This window comes from Aspergillus puulaauensis, chromosome 2 (genome assembly GCF_016861865.1).
Source record: "Aspergillus puulaauensis MK2 DNA, chromosome 2, nearly complete sequence".
Lineage (NCBI taxonomy): Eukaryota > Fungi > Ascomycota > Eurotiomycetes > Eurotiales > Aspergillaceae > Aspergillus > Aspergillus puulaauensis.
This window is the reverse complement of record NC_054858.1, coordinates 693,751-712,405: the sequence shown is the minus strand read 5'-3', so window position 1 is coordinate 712,405 and position 18,655 is coordinate 693,751. Positions and strand designations below refer to the sequence as shown.

The window sequence follows — 18,655 nt, the reverse complement described above, 5'->3', positions numbered from 1 at the left end:
CCCTTACTATATACTAACTGGTTCGCCTACACTACCAAGCCCAGTGAGCGGCTTTCCTGCTATACGATGGGTTTGATTAAACTGGAAATTGCAAATACTTCTATTGCGTCACTGTACCTTTGTCCACTCTTTCTATTCTATACGCTCATTTGCCCCATTAAAGGACAGGGACCCTGTTATTATTTTTGAAATATCAAATGTATTCACTTTGGGCTAGGAAAAGGGCTTCATACAGCTTTAAAGTTGTCACATTGGTTTCCAGGAACTAGATGAGGAGTAAAACCAAATTGTTGGTAAGGCTGGGTAAGCGATGTTAAAAGTGCATATTACTGTAGAAATGCTGGGGACAAAAGGGCTTGATGTCCATTCCGGAATTGTCGAAGACCGGCTAGGGGTTGAATCTCCGTCACAGACCCTCGCAGTGCAGAAATCTAGAGAAGAGCAAAACACGCGTCCGTATGCAGAGATCTCTCCGGCTAATTAATCTGCCCAAAGAGCACGGATATTCGCTGGGAGAATCCTAAACCCCTTAACTAGCAGCACGGCGTATACGCGGCTACGTTGATGCATTGAGTCGATCAAGAAACTAGCCATCTTCATCTTTCATTCTTTGGCTCTGTGACGACTAAAACCTACAGTCTGTGAGATAGATATGTTGCCTCCTACTCTAACATACCATGCAGAAGCGTCTTACCATTCCAGCACCACGCTATCCCACAGGAATCCCTTCCAAGTCGAGCTTTTTGTCACCTGGAAGGTAATCTCATTCTCCGTCTCCCTCAGCAGACTCGCATCAAACGGGAACTCAAAGTACCGCCACTCGCCCGCCGTCGTCGCCGACCGGTAGATCGTCCCGTCATTGCGCAGCGGCGGCGTATCGCTCGTTAGATTCCCAATCTTCACCCCGTTCGCTAAAATTGTGGAGCTTGTCCCCGAGGCATAGCCGGCAAGCGAGACGATGAGCATCGCGGTCTGTTTCTCGGCCGGCGCCGCGGCGTCAAAGGTGATTGTCCAGTTACCCAGGTGCGTCTGCACAAAGCACCAGTCCTGAGAGGTTGACTGGCCTACTGCGTAGAGGAGGTCGGCTGGACACTCTTCGGATAGGGCGTGCGTGTAAGGTGCCCCGCCGAGGTGGAAGCCGTAGCTTGTTCGGTCGAAGTCGCCGATTTGGAAGACCTTTTCACGCCTGGAGACGGCCCAGTCAAGGCTACGGAGGTTGGCGGTCTTTCCAGCTTGGACGACGACGTCGTTTTGCAAGAATGAGGTCGTGACATCTGCGAGCTTGCTCCCGTTCGACCATGCCTGGAGCCCGTACGTGGCGGCGCGGACGTCCTTGAATTCGAACGCGCCTCGGGCGTCCGTGTATCCGGTGTAATAGTAGGCCGCGCCTTGGTCGAGGGCTGACTTGTTCGGGTGGTTGTCCCCCAGGAAGACCGCGGCGTGGGCAGCGCGTCGCCCGTCTGAGAGCTTCAGCGTGCCTTTCACGGTGCCCCTGGCCTGGTAGGCCTTATCCTTTAGCCACGGGTATGGCCACTCGGCAAACTCCTGTTGCGCTCGCCTCGATACATCCGAGTGAGACCCTTCGTTGAGATACCAGAGCCATGGGCCCCAGGTTCTGCCGTCGGCAAAGTGATCTACCGTGGAAACTTGGTAATGAGTGCCGTGGATCATGTTGAGTTGGACCGAGTCGCCTGTGTCTGACTCTCTGTGGACCTTTGGCCAGGCAGGTCAGCAATCCGGGATAGGTGAGTTTTGATATTCGAGCTGGTTACCAGTAACTCCTGCTTCAGGTGGTTCCCGTTGAAATAGTCCTTCCCGGCGTTGATGTACCAGCTGCCAAACCCTTGCCCGTAGACGCCATAGTACGCCAGGGTCCGCACCCACGAGGTGAAATCGTACTTGGTGATATATCCTGACCCATCGGGCTTCAGCCACGTTGAGTCCTGTACGTAATTTGCATCGAGGTAGTCTTCCAGGTGCGGCAGCTCCTCGTCGCGGAGGTTCGTCTTGCCGTGGGTAAAGGTCGAATTGTCGAGGCGCCACAGAGTGCGAAACTCGCCTAGTGGAGGCAACGCATGGTTGACAAAGTACTGGTACGCACCGGCCAGCCCGGAGAAGATGACCCAGTGGAAGTCGCCCTCCTGCGCCGTGAACTTGACATCGATGTATCGCGCTCCCTTGTATCTCCCCTCACTGACAACGGATGCCGACGTCCAGGCCAGGTCGCTTGCAGCCCCGTCTGGAAATTGCCCGGTTAGCTTTGGAGAGTGTGAGAGGTGGCGGAGAAGACTGACTATAGCTCACGTAGTGCCCAAAGGCATCGCCAACACAATCGTGGTCTTTATAGAACAGCTTGACACCGTACTGCGGGCCCTGCGTCAAATTCCACAGCTCATTGCCGATAATCCATGTGTTGTTATCAACCTGGTCGAGAAAAGGGCCGCGGGCAGGAGGTTTGGTGATAGTCAGAGCGGAACCCGAGCCCAGCAGCAGGGCTGCGATTGAGACGAGCGAGCGAATCATATCTGAAATAGTAGACACCAGCAAATCTATCTGACGCTTTCCGGTATCTGTATAGGTCTTTCAACGGGGCTCGTTTACATTTCTTGTACAATTACCCCCAGCAAGAGCGCGCATCACCTCACGCTCCAGGACACTAATTCTCCGCGTCGAGTTTCCCCGAATATTCGAGAAGGGGCAATGAACCCTGATTTGCGAGGCGAATCTCATACGAGAGAGATGTTTCGGTATAATGCAATCCGGCGGTGGCATGTAAAAGGTTAGGTCGAGGAGAGTATATACCCTGTAGCTGCCAGGCCCTCTGACTCGTATCCCGCGTGCTTTGCTTCAATCGTGCTAGTAATCTCGCTAGCAAATATCCCGGTACAAGCCATGTGTAAATGAGCTTTCAGGGAGCACCTTTGCGCACATACCCCCTACATCCCTGTCCAAGAACGGCAAAAGGGTCAAGTGTCACCATCCAGGCGCAACTCCAACTTCGCTTCCGGCATTGATTACCCCGACCTCCTCTTGACTTCCTCCAGGGCTCCGTGCACCTGTCTCAGAGAACCAGTGACCGAAAGGTTGCCTGCGGGGATTAAGCCGAACCCCCGCAGTGGGAGGGGGTCCTGGCTGATTAGCAATGGAAGTATATAGCCGCAGCTTCACGGCCAGCCAACTGCAGAGACCGCCGCTATCAATTCATCGACTAGCATCTCCTGCTAGCTGCGGCACATTCAGCAATGCGATTCCAGGGGGCGCGCAACGCCTTTCTGCTCTTGTCCTCGAGCATCACGCTCTTTCTTCACGGCCATGGCGCAGAAGCACACCCTGCGGACAAATATGCTGCACGCACCCGTATACGACTTAATTCCGACTGGAAATTCAGGCGCACAGAGCGTATCGAGGACGGCGTCATCTACGACCTTCGGCCCGACGCCAATGGCACAAACCTGCAGGTCTTGAAGCCATGGATCCTCCCTACCGCCAATGAGTTCATTCAAGACCCTGAGGAGCACCACAAGCGCCCGAGCGAAGAGCCCAACGTCGACATTCCCTTTGTGAAACACGACTTTGACGACAATGATTGGGCTGGTGTTAAAGTACCCCACGATTGGGCCGTCGAAATGCCGTTTCTGACCGGTGAGGACCCAATCATTCCGACTACTATGGGTCTGTTGCCGGTATACGGAGTAGGATGGTACCGTCGCACACTATCTATAGCTCCAGAAGACCTCGAGGGGACTGTATATTTGGATATCGATGGCGGCATGTCGTACCCCATGGTTTGGGTTAATGGACACCTGGTTGGCGGCTGGCCATTTGGATACAATTCGTTTCGTTTAGACATCACCCAGTATCTGAACAAGGGAAACAACAATCAGCTATCTATCCGGGTGGAGAATCCCTACGGACGTTCGTCTCGCTGGTATCCCGGTGCCGGACTCTACAGGAATGTCTGGCTTACCAAGGTCAGCCAGACGCATGTGGCCCAGTATGGTACTACCATCACGACGAAAGATGTATCGGCGGATACGGCAAAAGTTGATCTGGTCCTTCAGGTGCAAAACGACGGAGACATGAGCCGCACAGTCACCGTCAAAACCGAAATTCACGAGCTCAACTCCAGGACTCGTGGGCGCGGCCGCCGCGTTGCGGAGTTTCCGCAAGAAGAAATCGAAGTATCTGCAAGCAGTAAAAAATCAGTATCAGGCACTGCAATAATCAGGAGACCTCGTTTGTGGGGGCCGCCACCGTCTCAGACACCACATCTGTACGTCGCAACTACAAGCCTCTACGCCGGCCGGCAGCTGCTCGACACATACGAAACTCGGTTTGGCGTCCGTTCACTCTGGAATGACCCGAATGAGGGACTCTTTGTGAATGAGAAGCCTGTCCGCCTGCAGGGCGTCAACCAGCACCACGATTTAGGCCCTCTGGGCGCCGCCTACAACGAGAGAGCTGCCGAACGCCAGCTGGAGAAGCTGCAGGAAATCGGTGTCAACGCCATTCGGATAGCGCATAACCCGCCAGCGCCCGAGCTCTTGGATCTCACCGACCGGATGGGCTTCTTGGTCATCGACGAGATCTTCGATTTCTGGGCCAGGGAGAAAACTGAGTTGGATTTCCACCTGATCTGGGACGATTGGAGTGAGGCGGACCTGCGAACATTCCTCCGACGGGATCGAAACCATCCTTCCATTATGGCATGGAGTTACGGCAATGAAGTGAGGGAGCAGGTATATGCCGTAGAAGATGCGGGTGAGATAGCGACTTACCTGCGCCATATTGTTGCGCAGGAGGATCCCACTCGGCCGAGCACCGCATCGATGCACTATGCCAGTCCGGATATGCCTTTGGCCCGAGTCCAGGACATCATCAGCCTCAACTACCAGGGGGAGGGGATCATGTACGGCCCAGAGTACGAAAACTATACCGGGATGTACAAGAAGCCGCCGCAGTACAACGTGTATCACGAAGCCTTCCCAGACAAACTTATCCTGGGCAGCGAAGTCGCGTCGTCCCTCAGCCTTCGTGGCTCATATGTGTTTCCGGTCACCTCGTTCAACAGCGCCCCCGCGAACAACTCTGCTGGCACAGACCCAACAATCCCCGCCGTGAGTTCCTACGAGTTATACACGTCTGACGCAGGCTCGTCCCCGGACAGAGTGTTCTTGACGCAAGACAAGCATCAGTTCGTCGCGGGAGGCTTTGTTTGGACTGGCTGGGACTATCTCGGTGAGCCTTATCTTTTCAACACGAGTACCCACGGTGGCCACTGGGGTATCTTTGACCTTTGCGGCTTCAAGAAGGACCGCGCCTGGCTATACCAGTCACGCTGGAATCCTGACGTCAAGATGGCGCATATCCTGCCCCATTGGAACTGGCCCGACAGGGAGGGACAAGTCACTCCAGTGCATGTCTTTACTTCAGCGGATGAAGCGGAGCTTTTCTTGAATGGGAAATCTCTTGGCAGGAAAAAGAAGGAGCCCTTTACATATCGCTTTCGATGGGATGAAGTAGTCTACGAGCCGGGGGAGTTACACGTTAAAACCTATCGGGATGGGAATACATGGGCCACCGATACTGTAGTAACAACAGGCGAGAAATCGGGGCTTCAACTAAAGGCTGATCGTGACCGTATCGGCGCGGATGGTGATGACCTTTCGTTTATCACCTTGGAGATCGTGGATAGGAAGGGAAATGTGGTTCCCGAATCGCATGATCTGATCAAGTTTTCCATCTCCGGCCCCGGTGAGATTGTAGCCACGGACAACGGCTTTCCTGCTGATCTGACAATATTTACGTCCAAGGAGCGGAATGCCTTTAATGGCCTCGCTCTTGCTATTGTCCGCGGCGAAGCTGGACGCCGTGGAAAAATCACTGTAACGGCCGAAAGCGAAGGCCTTGGAACCGCAGAGGTCGTCATCAGGTCGACCTAGTCAGGTATATATGGTTATATAGATCTATCAAAAGATTGTATCCACCGAGAAAAGGCTTGCTGATCTATGGCTCTCTATGATTCACTAATCCTCTTGCTTCTCGTCTTGTGGGGATCGGCGATCCACAGCTTGTCTGTACCGGTTTGTATGTGTCCAAAAAACATCAGCTCGTAATACGGAGCTGGGACGCAATTTCACCTACGGGTGTCAATATCAGAAACTGAATACTAGGGGCTGGCTAACCTGCAACCACCCATCGCCGGCTTGCTCGTTCCAGGGATTCAATGACCGGCTGGAGAGCTTCGACTCTGCGTCCATGATTTATCTGCAGCCAGCAAGCCATGGACCCAGCCTTTTGAAGCAGCACAACGGCCGCCAGCGGCATCCTCTGGACTTTCAGGACGTCATCCATCCGAACAATGTCGTGCAGGATATTCAGTGTCATTTCTATAGTTGCTGTTGCTGTGGAAGCGCTCTCGGATCGGGATGCTGGACTGCTGGCGTTATTTGAAGGAGTCATCAGCATACCCTTGTGCAGTTCCATGAGGGCTCTGCTTCTGTTAGCCATTCGGCTGTAAACCATGTCCGGGAGTGACTTACAAAAGAAATATAACTACTGCTCTGTATAAAGTCTCCCAGTCTTTGTCAAAGGCATTTATTGTGTCCATGGTGACCCGCCGGATTAATACATCAAGCTTGTGAGTATCAAGCTCAGATAATCCCGCGGGAGTCGCTAGTTGGGATTTCGTTGACTGCAAGACCATGTCCAGAAAATACACGGCCTGGACTTGAAGCGCAAAACATCCAACTTTTCTGCCCAAAGCATCGGAGGAGAGTCTCGGGATATCTGGGGTCCACGGACCAAGGTCAGAGGTTCGACTCCACAGATCGTCATCAGCAGGAAGCTCATCGCCTAGCTGAGCATTCTGAATAAGAAAAGTCCGGTCAATGGTTTCGTCCGAGTGATAGAAGAGTCTGTCGAGGAGATATATGGCCCACCATACACGCCGTTTCTCCTCGTCGAAGATGGAAGTATATGTATGAGACTGGCGCAGACCATTCACAACTCCTAGACTTGCACAGGAAGCGAGCGTTGTATATGAGCCGGGAAAATGGCCAATGCCGCGCTCATAAATAGATAGAAGCAGTCCTGATTGGATAGTAGCAAGCCGGTCGGGCCGAGATACCTGCATAAGCGAGAATATAGACTTGCACTCGTTATATAGGGAGGGTAATCGATTATCAGGGATTATGGATGTGGGCTCCGGCGGGGTTATAAGGAGCACATGGAGGGCGAGAGATGCAGATTCGGCACAGGGTGCATCTCGTAAGGAGGCAACTCTTTGGCGCAGGAATATCGGGTGAATCATCGGCAGCCATGGATGTACGCACTGCACATAGCGAGTGATAGCTCTATCCAGATCAATGTTAAACTGTCGAAGCTTGACGAACAGACATGATGTTAGACAGTCGTCCAGTTCGTCTGCTCCGCGAGCTCGGGTCGCAAATTGATGGAAGTAGTATGGCGAGCACCATCGACTGGCAGGTTCTAATGAATTCGGTACGGTCTGCGAGGAGCGGAGAGATATATTCTGCATGGCACCAGGTCCGCCATACTGACAGGGTAGATTGCGCCTTAAGATATGTTAGTGGGGCGGCACTTCCAAATGTAATCACATTATTACAGAGCACAGCGCCTGCAGACGGGGATAAGCCTGTCGCATTTACGCTTATGGGAAGAGCAAGCAATACACGCATTGAGCGACCTGGTGGACTGCATAGTATATCGATGATTGTCGTCATGAATGGGTGGAGGTGAAGAAGGTGACGCAGCAAAGAATTAGTGTTGTGCGCTACTCCGTTAGCGTCGGGCTAGCGTCGGACTAGTGCCGGACTAGCGTGAGGACGGATGATATATATACTCACTCGTATACTACCAAACCCTCTTTATATCTGCCATCATTCGATGTTTCTCTTAATGACAAAATGAGCTGCAATCCTCGTGCCCCGTGTCTATTCCTCTCCCATGGGACGGGCCCTTTTCCCCTCCTGGACCCCGATCAAGAATCCTACAGACAACTCGTTCGCCAACACGCAAGTAAACTCGACGGCGTGAAAGGCATCCTGCTGTTCTCAGCCCACTGGGAAACCGGCCAGCCGCATATCACTGCTAGCGATAATCCCGGAATATACTACGACTACGAGGACATGCGGAACACTCTCCCCCCGGCAGCATTCTCATTCGAGTATCCAGTCGCTGGGAACGCAAAACTAGCCATCGAGATCGCGAACCAACTGCGGGACCACGGGTTTGACCCTGTCTTGGACAACGATCGTGGACTGGACCATGCAGTCTACGTCCCCATGACCCTCTTGCGTCCATCCGCAGACATCCCGATTGTGCAAATGTCGATCATAAAAGGACGCGACGAGGACGATTGCACCCAAAAGAATATCAAGCTCGGACAGGCCGTGGCTCGGTTCCGTGATGCCGGGTTTGCGATTATTGGGAGTGGAGGGTCATATCATGATTTCAATGCTATAGCCAAGGCATTCTTCACGAATGAACCCGTCACCGGCGCGGAGCAGTTCGAGGAGTTTTTACGATCCGTGGCATCCATCCCGAACTCTGCAGATAGAGAGGAGGCCCTCCTCGGTTGGAGAGCGGATCCAACTAGCCGTTCTGCTCATCCGCGTGGCGCATCTGAGCATCTCATGCCATATATGGTTGCGTCGGGGGCTGGAGGGGATACACCGGGCATCAGATTCGCCCGTTATGAATACAAAGGGGCGCCAATGAGCTTTTATATGTGGTGACAACTAGTTTGCCAACGTCTTTACGAGCTACGATGACGGTGCAGCCGATTGGGCAGAAGGCAATGTTATTTGCTTTAACCAGGCTCTTACTATGGAATTTATCTAGTCTTTCTGTCTTTGTCTGTCTTTGTAGTGTACGATCTTAATTGTTTCCTCCACTTATGGCCTCGATAAGGTGAGACTGTGTCTAAGCAATTTAGTAGTAATCAAAATGTACCTATTGTTTAAGTCCCCATGCCGCTGGGCTGGACATTACTATCTGGTCGGTTGCCTGGACTTTCCGGTACCTGCGGAATAACCTACCGATCGTGTAGCCTTTAGTCCCAGTACACAATTTACCTCAAGGCGCCAATTATGCTGTGTAGGGCTGAGCACACCAATCTCGTAAAACATGGGTAAGATCCTATCAACGTGGATTACTCGGGTTTAAAGCGCTTAATCTAGCAGCGCCCGCGAGGGTTAAACAAAGCCATTTCAAACTGACATTACCCGTGCTACAAATGACGAAATAATATATGTAAAGATTTGGAGAGGTTCTTCGATTTCTGTACCATGAGTATTTTGTTTGCTTTCGGAAAGTCAAAGATATCTTCAAACTGTATTTCAGTGTGTTACTAGGAGTTAGCAATGATTACCATGGCAGAAATAAGACCATTTCGTGCCCTGGTGGTTGCTCGTCCCTTGAAATTTGATTGAATCGCTATCAGCTACTACATCAATAGCGAATGACAGGCCTGGAATAGTAAAAAGCCCCAATCAACCATATAGCTTAGGCACTGGAATTGGGGCTGGGGTTTCGGATACAGGGCTCATGATGTTGGGGGCGGGGTACGATCCATTGGTCGTCGTCTTGGCTTGAGGGGAGTAAAGTAACTAAGTAACTCAGGTAGTGCCAGAAGTCGGGGTAATTTGAAATGCAATATTTCTTGGTAATAACTGAAGGCAACATTATAAAACGTCCGTTATACGCACCGATAGATACAGCTCCAAGCACTTCCAAAATGTCGACCACTCTAGTCCATACCAAGTCCACTCCTACTCAGACTCACAATGATGACTCCAAGAGTGCTATCGAGCGACTGTCGCATGGCGTGACAATTACCGGGATTCCATCCTTCACGTCTTTGGAAAAGGAGCGTCGCTGGATGCTGGAGCATATGGCCGGTGCGTTCCGAGTATTTGCCCGGAAAGGCTTCGCAGAAGGCCTTGCTGGACACATCAGCTTGAGAGATCCTGGTAAGTTCTCAGAATACCTTGATGCAATGCCCTCGATGGTAGCTGAAAGAAAATTTCAGAGCATGCTGATTGTTTCTGGACGAACCCGTAAGTATGGTACAGCGGTGCTCATCGGGCCGTAGCTAATCGAGCATTTCACAGATATGGGGTACACTTTGGTCTTATTAAAGTCTCAGACCTCATTCTCTTGAATGAACAGGGTGAGCCTGTCGGAGGCGCAACTCACCTTCCAGCCAACGCAGCCGGATTCGAGATCCATTCTCACCTGCACAAGAGATACCCGCACGTCAATGCTGCGTGCCACACGCACTCGAAGTACGGCAAGGCATATTCTGCATTTGGCAGGAGGCTGGAGATGATAAACCAAGATGCCTGTGACTTTTATGGGGATGCGCACGCTGTCTATCCTGAGTTTGGAGGTGTTGTTCTCTCTGCCGACGAGGGAGCAAAGTTGGCCGAGTGCTTAGGACCGAAGGGCAAGGCTCTTATCCTCCAGAATCACGGACTACTCACAGTTGGTCGAACCGTTGACGAAGCGACATATCTCTACACATTGATGGAGCGATCCTGTGAGGTGCAACTCCTTGTAGATGCCGCGGCAGAGGGAAGTGGCAAGCAAAAGATGTTTGCAAATGACCAGGCTTGCGAGTTCACCTTTAACGCTGTCAGCGATCCGGTGAGTCTATGTAGTCTGTCAGCACCCCCTGATGTTACTGATGACAAAAAAGGAGGCCCTTTATTGCGCGTTTCAGCCTGATTATGAGATGGAAAAGGTGCTGGCAAACGGCGACTTCCTTAATTAGGCTGAGAGCATATGGTAATGGTAGTTAAGTCTGTGGTTTCTCTTACTCTCTCAGTGTCTTCTATCTAGTAATGGACCCAAGGCATCTTGCTTTATTATTCTGTGTATTCTTAACGCAACTATAGGCTTGCTCGCGTATGGAACTTCCAAGAGCCAGATAATATGAGGAATACCGTGGAAGGCTACTGTATAGTTTGCAATACAGAACCAATACCGTGGGGTAAATTGCCAAGAATGAGGGGAAGTTTCTCGAAAGAGTCTGCTCCATATCCTCATCTCACCCCAACATCACTGCCACTCTAGGACGAATCTGTCCATCTCACAATGCGAGCACGCGTGAAAGTGCCCCCATGCAGGTACTGCAGTCGGAAGTTCTCTCGAACGGAACATCTATTGCGACACGAGCGGACCCGTATGTGTTTCTACCTCTGTTCTTTTTCTTGGCGGGGCTAAGCTGCACCAGATACTCGTGAAAGACCATTCCATTGTTCCTGCGGGCAAAGGTTCTCCAGAGGGTGGGTTCCCTGTAGTTGTATCCGATGGCCCGTGTTGACAGCAGCAGCGACTTGCTGTTACGGCATACCAGGAAGGCAGATGAGACAGAGCACCACGTCGCCTTATCGAATATCCCGCATTCAAATGAGCATGATGCTCCTTCCCACAGCCCTGCACCCTACATGGCGTCTGAAATGCCAACCGATCAGCCAGATGAGAGTCAGCATCGCACATCCCACGACGCTGACCCAGCAGGGATCGCCCTAGGGACGGGGAACGTCAATGATAACCCACACCAAATACAACCAGATCCAGATGCGAGTCAGTCTTTGCTGCCCTCCGAGATTCTTGACGACCTCGATGTCCTTTGGGGAGACTCGGGCCTAGGCCTGGACCCAAGTGCAGCAGCCCTTCCATTGTGTTCTTTATCGTTCGCCCACTACGGCATGAGCGATCCTTTTCAGTCCTTCCAGGCAGACTCTTTTCCAGCCTTCAACTCGGCCGAGGATCAACGTGGCCCTGGCCTGAATGAAGACATGTCTCGACTTCCTTCACTCCAACCGGAAGATCAACCGCAGCCTTCGCGATTCGGTTACGGGTCAAAGCCTTGCAGCCCCCAAATGACTCGCAGCGACTATGGCACAATTTCCAGCATGATAAACGATCATAGACATGTCCTGCCGCCAGCATTCCATTGGCCTTCGAGACACGCCCTGACCCGCTATCTGGAAGGTTTCTTCAGTGGGTTTTACGACCATTTGCCTTTTTTACATTTGCCTACATTCTCTTTGGCGTCTTGTCCTCTCATGTTGATTTTAGCCATCCTCGCAATGGGTGCACAGTTTCGCTTTGAACGGGAAGAAGCAATTGAACTCTGGAAGAGTGCCAGGGCCTTGATCGACGACCATCTACGACGCCGTGCGCATGATGTCAAGGCGGTTGCCCATACACCATTGCATGCATCTCCCTCTCCTTCGCAAACATTGCTGTCTGAAAATGTTGACAGATCGGATCAAGAATCTTCGCTGAGCCTGGAAACAATACAGGCTATTATTATAGTCATGTCATTTGCAACGTGGAACCACAAAGCGCTTCTGCGGGATGCGTTTACTCTGGCAACAGAACTATCCTTTGCTCTTCGGCATGGAGATTTTCTATCTGAACCCCAACAGCTCAATGAGATGAGCTGGAACAAATGGATTGAGCGGGAAAGCAAGCGACGCACAGTCCTGGTGTCTTACTTTTTACTTAACCTGCATTCCGTCACCTATAATATCCCACCGAGTTTGATGACGAGCGAAATTCGATTTCTGCATATGCCATTTCCGGAGGAGCAGTGGCGCGCGGCAAGTAGTGAGGAATGGAGTCGAATACATCGCGATAACCCCTGGCCAGAAATATCTATCGGCCGTTGCTTCGATGCATTGTTTTCGTCCAATAAATACTCTCCACCGCACATCTACCACACTAGCTGGTCTTCATTTGGGAACATTACTCTGATCCATTGCCTGTTTCAGCAAGTCTACCTGTCGAGGGAGTTTTGCCCTACTTTTGTCCCCCACGAAGACGAATGCACCCCGTCGACAAATACTCTATCCCACACCACGATAACCATTCTCGAAACTGCACTACGGCGATGGCATTTGACCTGGGAGTCCTTAAAGGAATCGTCAAACCACCCTAGCTCTCTCAATGGCGCACTTTCCTTTAATTCCACCGCAATCTTTCGACTTGCATATACTCGATTGCATTTTAACATCGGTCCGTTTCGCCGTTTGGAAACCCACGATGCAATGGTCATTGCTGAGGCCTTTCGGATGGCTCCCCGCCCGATCCGATCCCCTGAAGTCAACAGGGCCGTACTGCAGAGCATCCATTCGCTGAGTATACTCATCCGTGAAGGAATCGAGTTTGTTTCGCGGACACAAACACTCACCTGGTCTATCGTCCACAGTCTGTGTAATCTGGAATGCGCCATCTTCCTCAGCAAGTGGCTCGAGACAATACAGGACGTGCAAGACCTCCATCCACAGGAAAGGCGGCTTGTGGGAACAGTTGAATCCCTAATTGCTGAAACCAGGCTCGTTCATTCCTTGGGGGAAAATCGATTGGCCGTCGCGGTGATCCAGTTGCTGGCCGAGACACTCAAAGGAACGCACGTTTTTGAGCTGGCGGATTCCTTCTGTAAAAGTCTTCAGCTTTACGCGAGTATGATTAGTCTACATAAGGATGGCTAGATGTAAAACCCCAACTGTATCGAAAAACTAAATGTGCGTCGGGGTAGACTCCACAATCTCCTCGGGGTAGATTCACAGGCAGAACATTTCTCCAGCACTTCTACCCTACGTCCCCATTCTCGCTCCTTCACCTCAAATTGTTCGGACAACATGAGCACTGGTCCTCATATCGTGTGCCTCGAAGAGTGCCACTGTCCCATCCCCAAGTTCCCATTTCCACACACATATCGAGGCTATACATCATCGACCCGCGAGGACGTTGCAACTCGACTCCTCGACGCCGACATTGCAATTACAACCATCATCCCAATCTCATGCGCCGTCCTCGACCAATGTCCCCGTCTAAAATGCGTCTACGCAATGGCGACCGGAACTGAATGGGTTGATCTCGAGGGCTTCCGCAAACGCGGCGTCACAGTCATTCGGGCGCCCCAGTCCAACGTGGATGCCGTGAGTGAGCATGCCATGGCATTATATCTTGCATCGCGTCGCAAAATTGTTGAAATGCATAATCGGTGCATGAGATCGAATGAATATGCAGAGAAAGGCACATTGACTCATTATTTCCCTGCGCCTCCGCCTTCGTGTTCTTCCGAGACCCTGGTAATCATCGGGTATGGATTTCTCGGGAAAAAGGTCGAAAAAATAGCCAGCGCTCTCGGTATGCGGGTTATCATTGCAGACCGGAAAGGGACGCCGAGGGAAACTCTGCGAGAAGGACGTATGGAGTTCGAGGCTGCTCTGAAGCAGGCATCGGTGGTCATCGTGACGATTGCGAAAACTCACGACACGATTGATCTTATCGATGAGAAGGAGTTGAGGATGATGCGGAGGGATGTCATTGTGGTCAATGTATCTCGCGGGGGCATTGTCAATGAGAAGGCGCTCATTTCTGCTCTTCGTCAAGGCGAAATTGGAGGCGCTGCTACGGATGTTTTCCAGAATGAACCGCCACAGCGAAACACCTCGCTACTGTATGAGGATATCCCGAACCTCACTGTTTCACCACATCTTGCGTGGTACTCGGACCAGACTATTCGGAATCTTCAGGATCTTCTTGTTAGAGGGCTGGATGCCTACCTAAGAGGATCACCTATAAATACTGTCTAGATGTTATGTAGGCATAAGTTGATTTTACATTTTAATTCATGGCTCAATCGTTCTCTTCGCAAGTTTCGGCTTCAAAATTTGACAAGTGGCTTGCTTTAAGAGCAGGCGTCGTAGACTTTTGATCCGAACCTAGCTTTGATGAATCTGACCTTCATTTTCATAGGGCTGAGCTAGTTAACACATTGTTCAGCAAGTCCGACAGGTTACAAGTAGTGGTTAGATGGCTGGTGAAATATATCAATTACACATCACTGAAAAGGTGTGTGCTTTGGGGCTCGGAGTTGCAGTAGAGCCCACGAGTCCGATCCAATGTCTCCAACAATGACTCAAGCATTGGCTTTGTCTCTCTCGTCCATTCACTTGCTCTCACCGGACACGGAAGGGTGGGTTCACCAGCAGCTTACCATTCAGTGTGGATTTCCCACTACCGGTATTTCAGATCAAGTCCTTCCTGATTTGTTTCGCTAATCTGACAGCAAAGCGGCTATCCTCGGAGATCTCACTTGCTTCATGACCTTGGATTATTCCTCATTCTTTCTCAAAATATTTTATTTAAAAAAAAGCCAACAAGGGCAGTGCCCAAATCGCCCGATCATTCTGTTCATTCGTCCATCCGGTAACGCTTTATCATGCGACTCGGCTTCATCGGCCTGGGGACCATGGGCGGACCCATGGCGCGCAATCTCGCCCAAAAAGCGCACCTTGCAGTGTGGAATCGAAGTCCCGCCAAATACGCAATGTTCGAGCAGGCCGGCGCGGTATCCATATCCATTGCATCCACACCCGCAAAGGTAGCGGAGAGCTCGGACATGCTGTTTATGATGCTCTTTGATACCGCAGCAATAGAGTGTATTCTAGACGATGATTTCAGACGAGCCGTACGAGGGAAGATAATCGTCAACGCCAGTTCGATACCCGTCGACTCCAGCAAATTGTTCTGCGGGATCATCCAGGAAGCCGGGGGCAGATATCTGGAGATGCCTGTCAGCGGTAGCAAAGTTCCTGCTAAAAAGAGTAAGCTAGTTAGAATAATAACAGGGAATATAGACCTTGATTAGATTATTAAGCTTTTTAGTTATATAATCTCTAACTTACACTGCTGTCTACTGCGGCGAGATAGGCTCCAGCCTAAAAACAAAATATACCATCAACACTTTGGCCACCACTCTGACTGCTGGGCTCGCCGAGTCAATGAGTCTGGCCGAAGCCCAGGGTCTTGATCTTGCAGCGTTCGCGCAAGTTCTTATGGCATCGGCCTTTTCCAAGATTAAGGTCAACAAGATACTTAATGAGGACTGGTCTCCACAGGCGTCAGTTAGGGAATGCTACAATAGCACGCAGCTTATAAAATCTGCCGCGGAAACAGAACATGTTCAGATGCCACTAATGGATGTATGCGGTAAACTGTATACGGAGGCAATCGAAGCAGATTTGGCGGAGGAAGACATGATCGCGATTATCAAACAGATACGGAGTCGGAAAAAGAAATAGTTGGTCTTTGAGCGTATACCGGTAGCGTATCTACTTAGCCATATATAGATATGTCAAAGAGGACGATACTCTATGTTTTGATCAAAGTATTAAGTATGAAATATTTGATTGATCTGCAGCTTGGGGACTATAATACATGGCTTGAAGGAGAGTAAGAGGAAAGCTAGACTCTTCGGCTTTCTAGTAGCTGTTCAAACAAGTTGAGCACTGATTCCTTCGTTAGGATAACATCTCTTTCTCTCGGATTAGCGGGAGTGCGTCCTATAAGTGATGGCAGCGGGAGTCGTATTTCATGAGCTTCAGTCTCCGTCCCCGTAAATGGGTCGAAGTGAGACCCGGAAACTGACAATAAACCATCCTTTCTGCCAACATTAAGTATAGTCGTTTGTTTCGCAAGAGCAATGGGATCTCTGGTGGTTGTGTTGTGCTGCTGATGAACGAGGGACCAAACAGAGATAGTTAATGGCCTTTCATCTGTTTCCGCCAGCAGATACCTGAAGCAGACAGTAATCACTAGGCGAACACTAGAATTGGAAGTTTCAAGCCAGCGGTGGGCATCAATGGCTAAACGTGACGGAGGCTCTGAGGTCCCGATCTCGACAACACAAGTAGGACGTCGCGGAGAGGACTTCGGGATCCAACAAGCATCCGGTTCCTTGAATCCATTGTGAAGTTCCACTCCCGGAGACGCGAGGCAGCAATATTCGTTCTCGAGGTCCATTGAATCGAGCTGTTTATTGATCGGTTTGGTCAGGAAGGCTGTGGCATATTCATGGTCCCAGCCCGGCATCACTTTGAGCACCAGCAGCTCACTCAAGTTGTCGTAGTCAACCTTAAATATCCCGCTGTGCCGTTGGATGTGGTCCAGCAGTGTACTCAACTGTTTTTCGGTTACTGGCTTGAAAATGAGTGTCTGCTGTTCTGTCTTGCGATTTCTCAGCGCGTCCTGTTTCTCGAGAGCAACCTTCAGAAGTTGCCCAGGTCCCTTGTAGCGGATTATTGTAGATGGGTCAATGTCAATAGCGGCTGCAGTTAACATTGTGTGCTGTTTAGATGGTCCGACGGACGAAACACCGGACTCGAGAGAAGACGAAGGTGCAGCTCGTCGTGGCTCACCCGCTGGGGAAGGAGCGACGCTCATAATTTCGTGGGAAGGAGGGATAAGTCGTGGAACACAACAAGTATGTAGATCTAGGAGCTTGCTAGCTGGGTTAGATTCAGTGCATGAGCATCAAAGGTGAAGTTATTTTTACTAACACAAAATGACACTTTCTTCGAATCCAGGTGGCGAAACCACATAGGTATTTTCCGTTCCCCTCTCGCAAAGACTGGAGGACCAGAACAATATAAATGGTCGTTGATTGGATTAACAAGTACAAATAGTCCAGCTAGGGAAAACGCCCAGGTGGCTGCACGGTTGGTGGGTCACTGGATTTTGATCGGAAGGTGGAGTGTGATGTGGGTGTGTGTAACGTGACTACAGGTCAGCCCACCGGCCTGACTACCAAGTACCAACGAAGCCTAATTAGGAAGTACCATCAGCGCGGATATTATTATTGTCTCCATCATAAGTTGTGTATAAAAGAGACAGTGGATTGGATCGACATACCCTTGAGCCAGGAGCTCAGTGCCATCGAAGCCGGCATTTTTCGCCAGCAGCAACGAGCGTCGATAGGTTTCCACGAGCTGCCGAGGATCTTCGATGGCGACCACATTCGTAGTGTGTCCCTGGAGGATATCGAGTCAGTTACTTTGGCTCTGCCATAATACCTTGTGTGTGTGTGTGTCATCTCACAGGGGCGCCTGGTAGGTCTCGATATTTCCCGCCCTCGGCCTTGATGCTAGACGGGGCCAGCACGCGACCCGCCTTTTCTTTCATGAGTGGCATCTCATCATGCTGGATCCGACCTATGAGAAAGTCAATCGTGAAAGTTTACCATGTACCAGGTCTGCATACCCGCATGCCAGGCTTGGAAGAAGATCTTGCCCCCTTCCTTGTGCACAGCATCGGTCACGGCTCGCCAGGCGGCGGCATGTTCCTCGGTGATCATGAAGGGGGAGTGTGTCCAGTCGCAGCCCGCCCAGTCAACAAAGGTGCCCTCGTTCACGATCAGCCCTGTTCCGTCCCTTGCTCTCTCCGCATAGTGGGTGACATGTGCTGGGCCAGGCTTGTAGTCGTCCACACAGCGGTTCCGGGTCATGGAGCCCATGACGACCCGGTTTCGCAGGGAGAGTTTACCGCCGATTGTGACAGGTTCCAAAAGAGAAGACATAATGAGTTGAAGGTTTTATTTGATGAGTTTGGAGAGGCGCTATCCTCATACTTATACCTTGTGGGCTGGGAGTATTAAGAAGACTTCAGGCCAATCAGAAGACGCCATTCCCGGACTGTGAGTGTTATCTCCGATCAACCAATGGAGAGCGTCCATTCCCGGTTTGCCTCGTGATCGTCCGGTCAGTGTTCGGCATCGACGGGTTATCATCATCATCGTCCATCCCAGTTTTATCAAACTACGACTCCGTGA

At 51.0% G+C, this 18,655-nt stretch overlaps 10 protein-coding genes across 10 annotated transcripts; 6 read left to right on the top strand and 4 right to left on the bottom strand.

Annotated features, from left to right (window-relative positions):
• Positions 1–690: 690 nt before the first annotated feature.
• On the bottom strand, positions 691–2,523 carry APUU_20306S (putative rhamnogalacturonase; the record flags this gene model as incomplete). Its single annotated transcript, XM_041698933.1, has 3 exons — positions 691–1,713; positions 1,773–2,239; positions 2,295–2,523. The coding sequence occupies 3 exons, from the start codon at positions 2,521–2,523 to the stop codon at positions 691–693; spliced, it is 1,719 nt and encodes a 572-aa protein (XP_041552068.1).
• A 719-nt stretch (positions 2,524–3,242) lies between these two features.
• APUU_20305A (uncharacterized protein) lies at positions 3,243–5,942 on the top strand (the record flags this gene model as incomplete). Its single annotated transcript, XM_041698932.1, has 1 exon — positions 3,243–5,942. The coding sequence occupies one exon, from the start codon at positions 3,243–3,245 to the stop codon at positions 5,940–5,942; it is 2,700 nt and encodes an 899-aa protein (XP_041552067.1).
• A 163-nt stretch (positions 5,943–6,105) lies between these two features.
• On the bottom strand, positions 6,106–7,722 carry APUU_20304S (Zn(II)2Cys6 transcription factor; the record flags this gene model as incomplete). The annotated part of the gene is made up of 4 exons (XM_041698931.1): positions 6,106–6,140; positions 6,186–6,493; positions 6,543–7,577; positions 7,628–7,722. 4 exons carry the CDS (start codon positions 7,720–7,722, stop codon positions 6,106–6,108), a joined length of 1,473 nt encoding a protein of 490 aa, XP_041552066.1.
• A 206-nt stretch (positions 7,723–7,928) lies between these two features.
• Positions 7,929–8,759, top strand: APUU_20303A (DODA-type extradiol aromatic ring-opening family dioxygenase; the record flags this gene model as incomplete). Its single annotated transcript, XM_041698928.1, has 1 exon — positions 7,929–8,759. The coding sequence occupies one exon, from the start codon at positions 7,929–7,931 to the stop codon at positions 8,757–8,759; it is 831 nt and encodes a 276-aa protein (XP_041552065.1).
• Positions 8,760–9,760: 1,001 nt separating this feature from the next.
• On the top strand, positions 9,761–10,798 carry APUU_20302A (uncharacterized protein; the record flags this gene model as incomplete). The annotated part of the gene is made up of 4 exons (XM_041698927.1): positions 9,761–9,995; positions 10,055–10,082; positions 10,137–10,671; positions 10,724–10,798. The coding sequence occupies 4 exons, from the start codon at positions 9,761–9,763 to the stop codon at positions 10,796–10,798; spliced, it is 873 nt and encodes a 290-aa protein (XP_041552064.1).
• A 323-nt stretch (positions 10,799–11,121) lies between these two features.
• Positions 11,122–13,529, top strand: APUU_20301A (C2H2-type zinc finger protein; the record flags this gene model as incomplete). Its single annotated transcript, XM_041698926.1, has 3 exons — positions 11,122–11,209; positions 11,261–11,312; positions 11,360–13,529. The coding sequence occupies 3 exons, from the start codon at positions 11,122–11,124 to the stop codon at positions 13,527–13,529; spliced, it is 2,310 nt and encodes a 769-aa protein (XP_041552063.1).
• Positions 13,530–13,679: 150 nt separating this feature from the next.
• APUU_20300A (uncharacterized protein) lies at positions 13,680–14,639 on the top strand (the record flags this gene model as incomplete). The annotated part of the gene is made up of 1 exon (XM_041698925.1): positions 13,680–14,639. One exon carries the CDS (start codon positions 13,680–13,682, stop codon positions 14,637–14,639), a length of 960 nt encoding a protein of 319 aa, XP_041552062.1.
• A 629-nt stretch (positions 14,640–15,268) lies between these two features.
• APUU_20299A (NAD(P)-dependent oxidoreductase) lies at positions 15,269–16,130 on the top strand (the record flags this gene model as incomplete). The annotated part of the gene is made up of 2 exons (XM_041698924.1): positions 15,269–15,653; positions 15,760–16,130. 2 exons carry the CDS (start codon positions 15,269–15,271, stop codon positions 16,128–16,130), a joined length of 756 nt encoding a protein of 251 aa, XP_041552061.1.
• A 163-nt stretch (positions 16,131–16,293) lies between these two features.
• Positions 16,294–17,271, bottom strand: APUU_20298S (uncharacterized protein; the record flags this gene model as incomplete). The annotated part of the gene is made up of 1 exon (XM_041698923.1): positions 16,294–17,271. The coding sequence occupies one exon, from the start codon at positions 17,269–17,271 to the stop codon at positions 16,294–16,296; it is 978 nt and encodes a 325-aa protein (XP_041552060.1).
• Positions 17,272–17,614: 343 nt separating this feature from the next.
• On the bottom strand, positions 17,615–18,403 carry APUU_20297S (uncharacterized protein; the record flags this gene model as incomplete). Its single annotated transcript, XM_041698922.1, has 4 exons — positions 17,615–17,651; positions 17,740–17,858; positions 17,926–18,038; positions 18,088–18,403. 4 exons carry the CDS (start codon positions 18,401–18,403, stop codon positions 17,615–17,617), a joined length of 585 nt encoding a protein of 194 aa, XP_041552059.1.
• Positions 18,404–18,655: the final 252 nt, after the last annotated feature.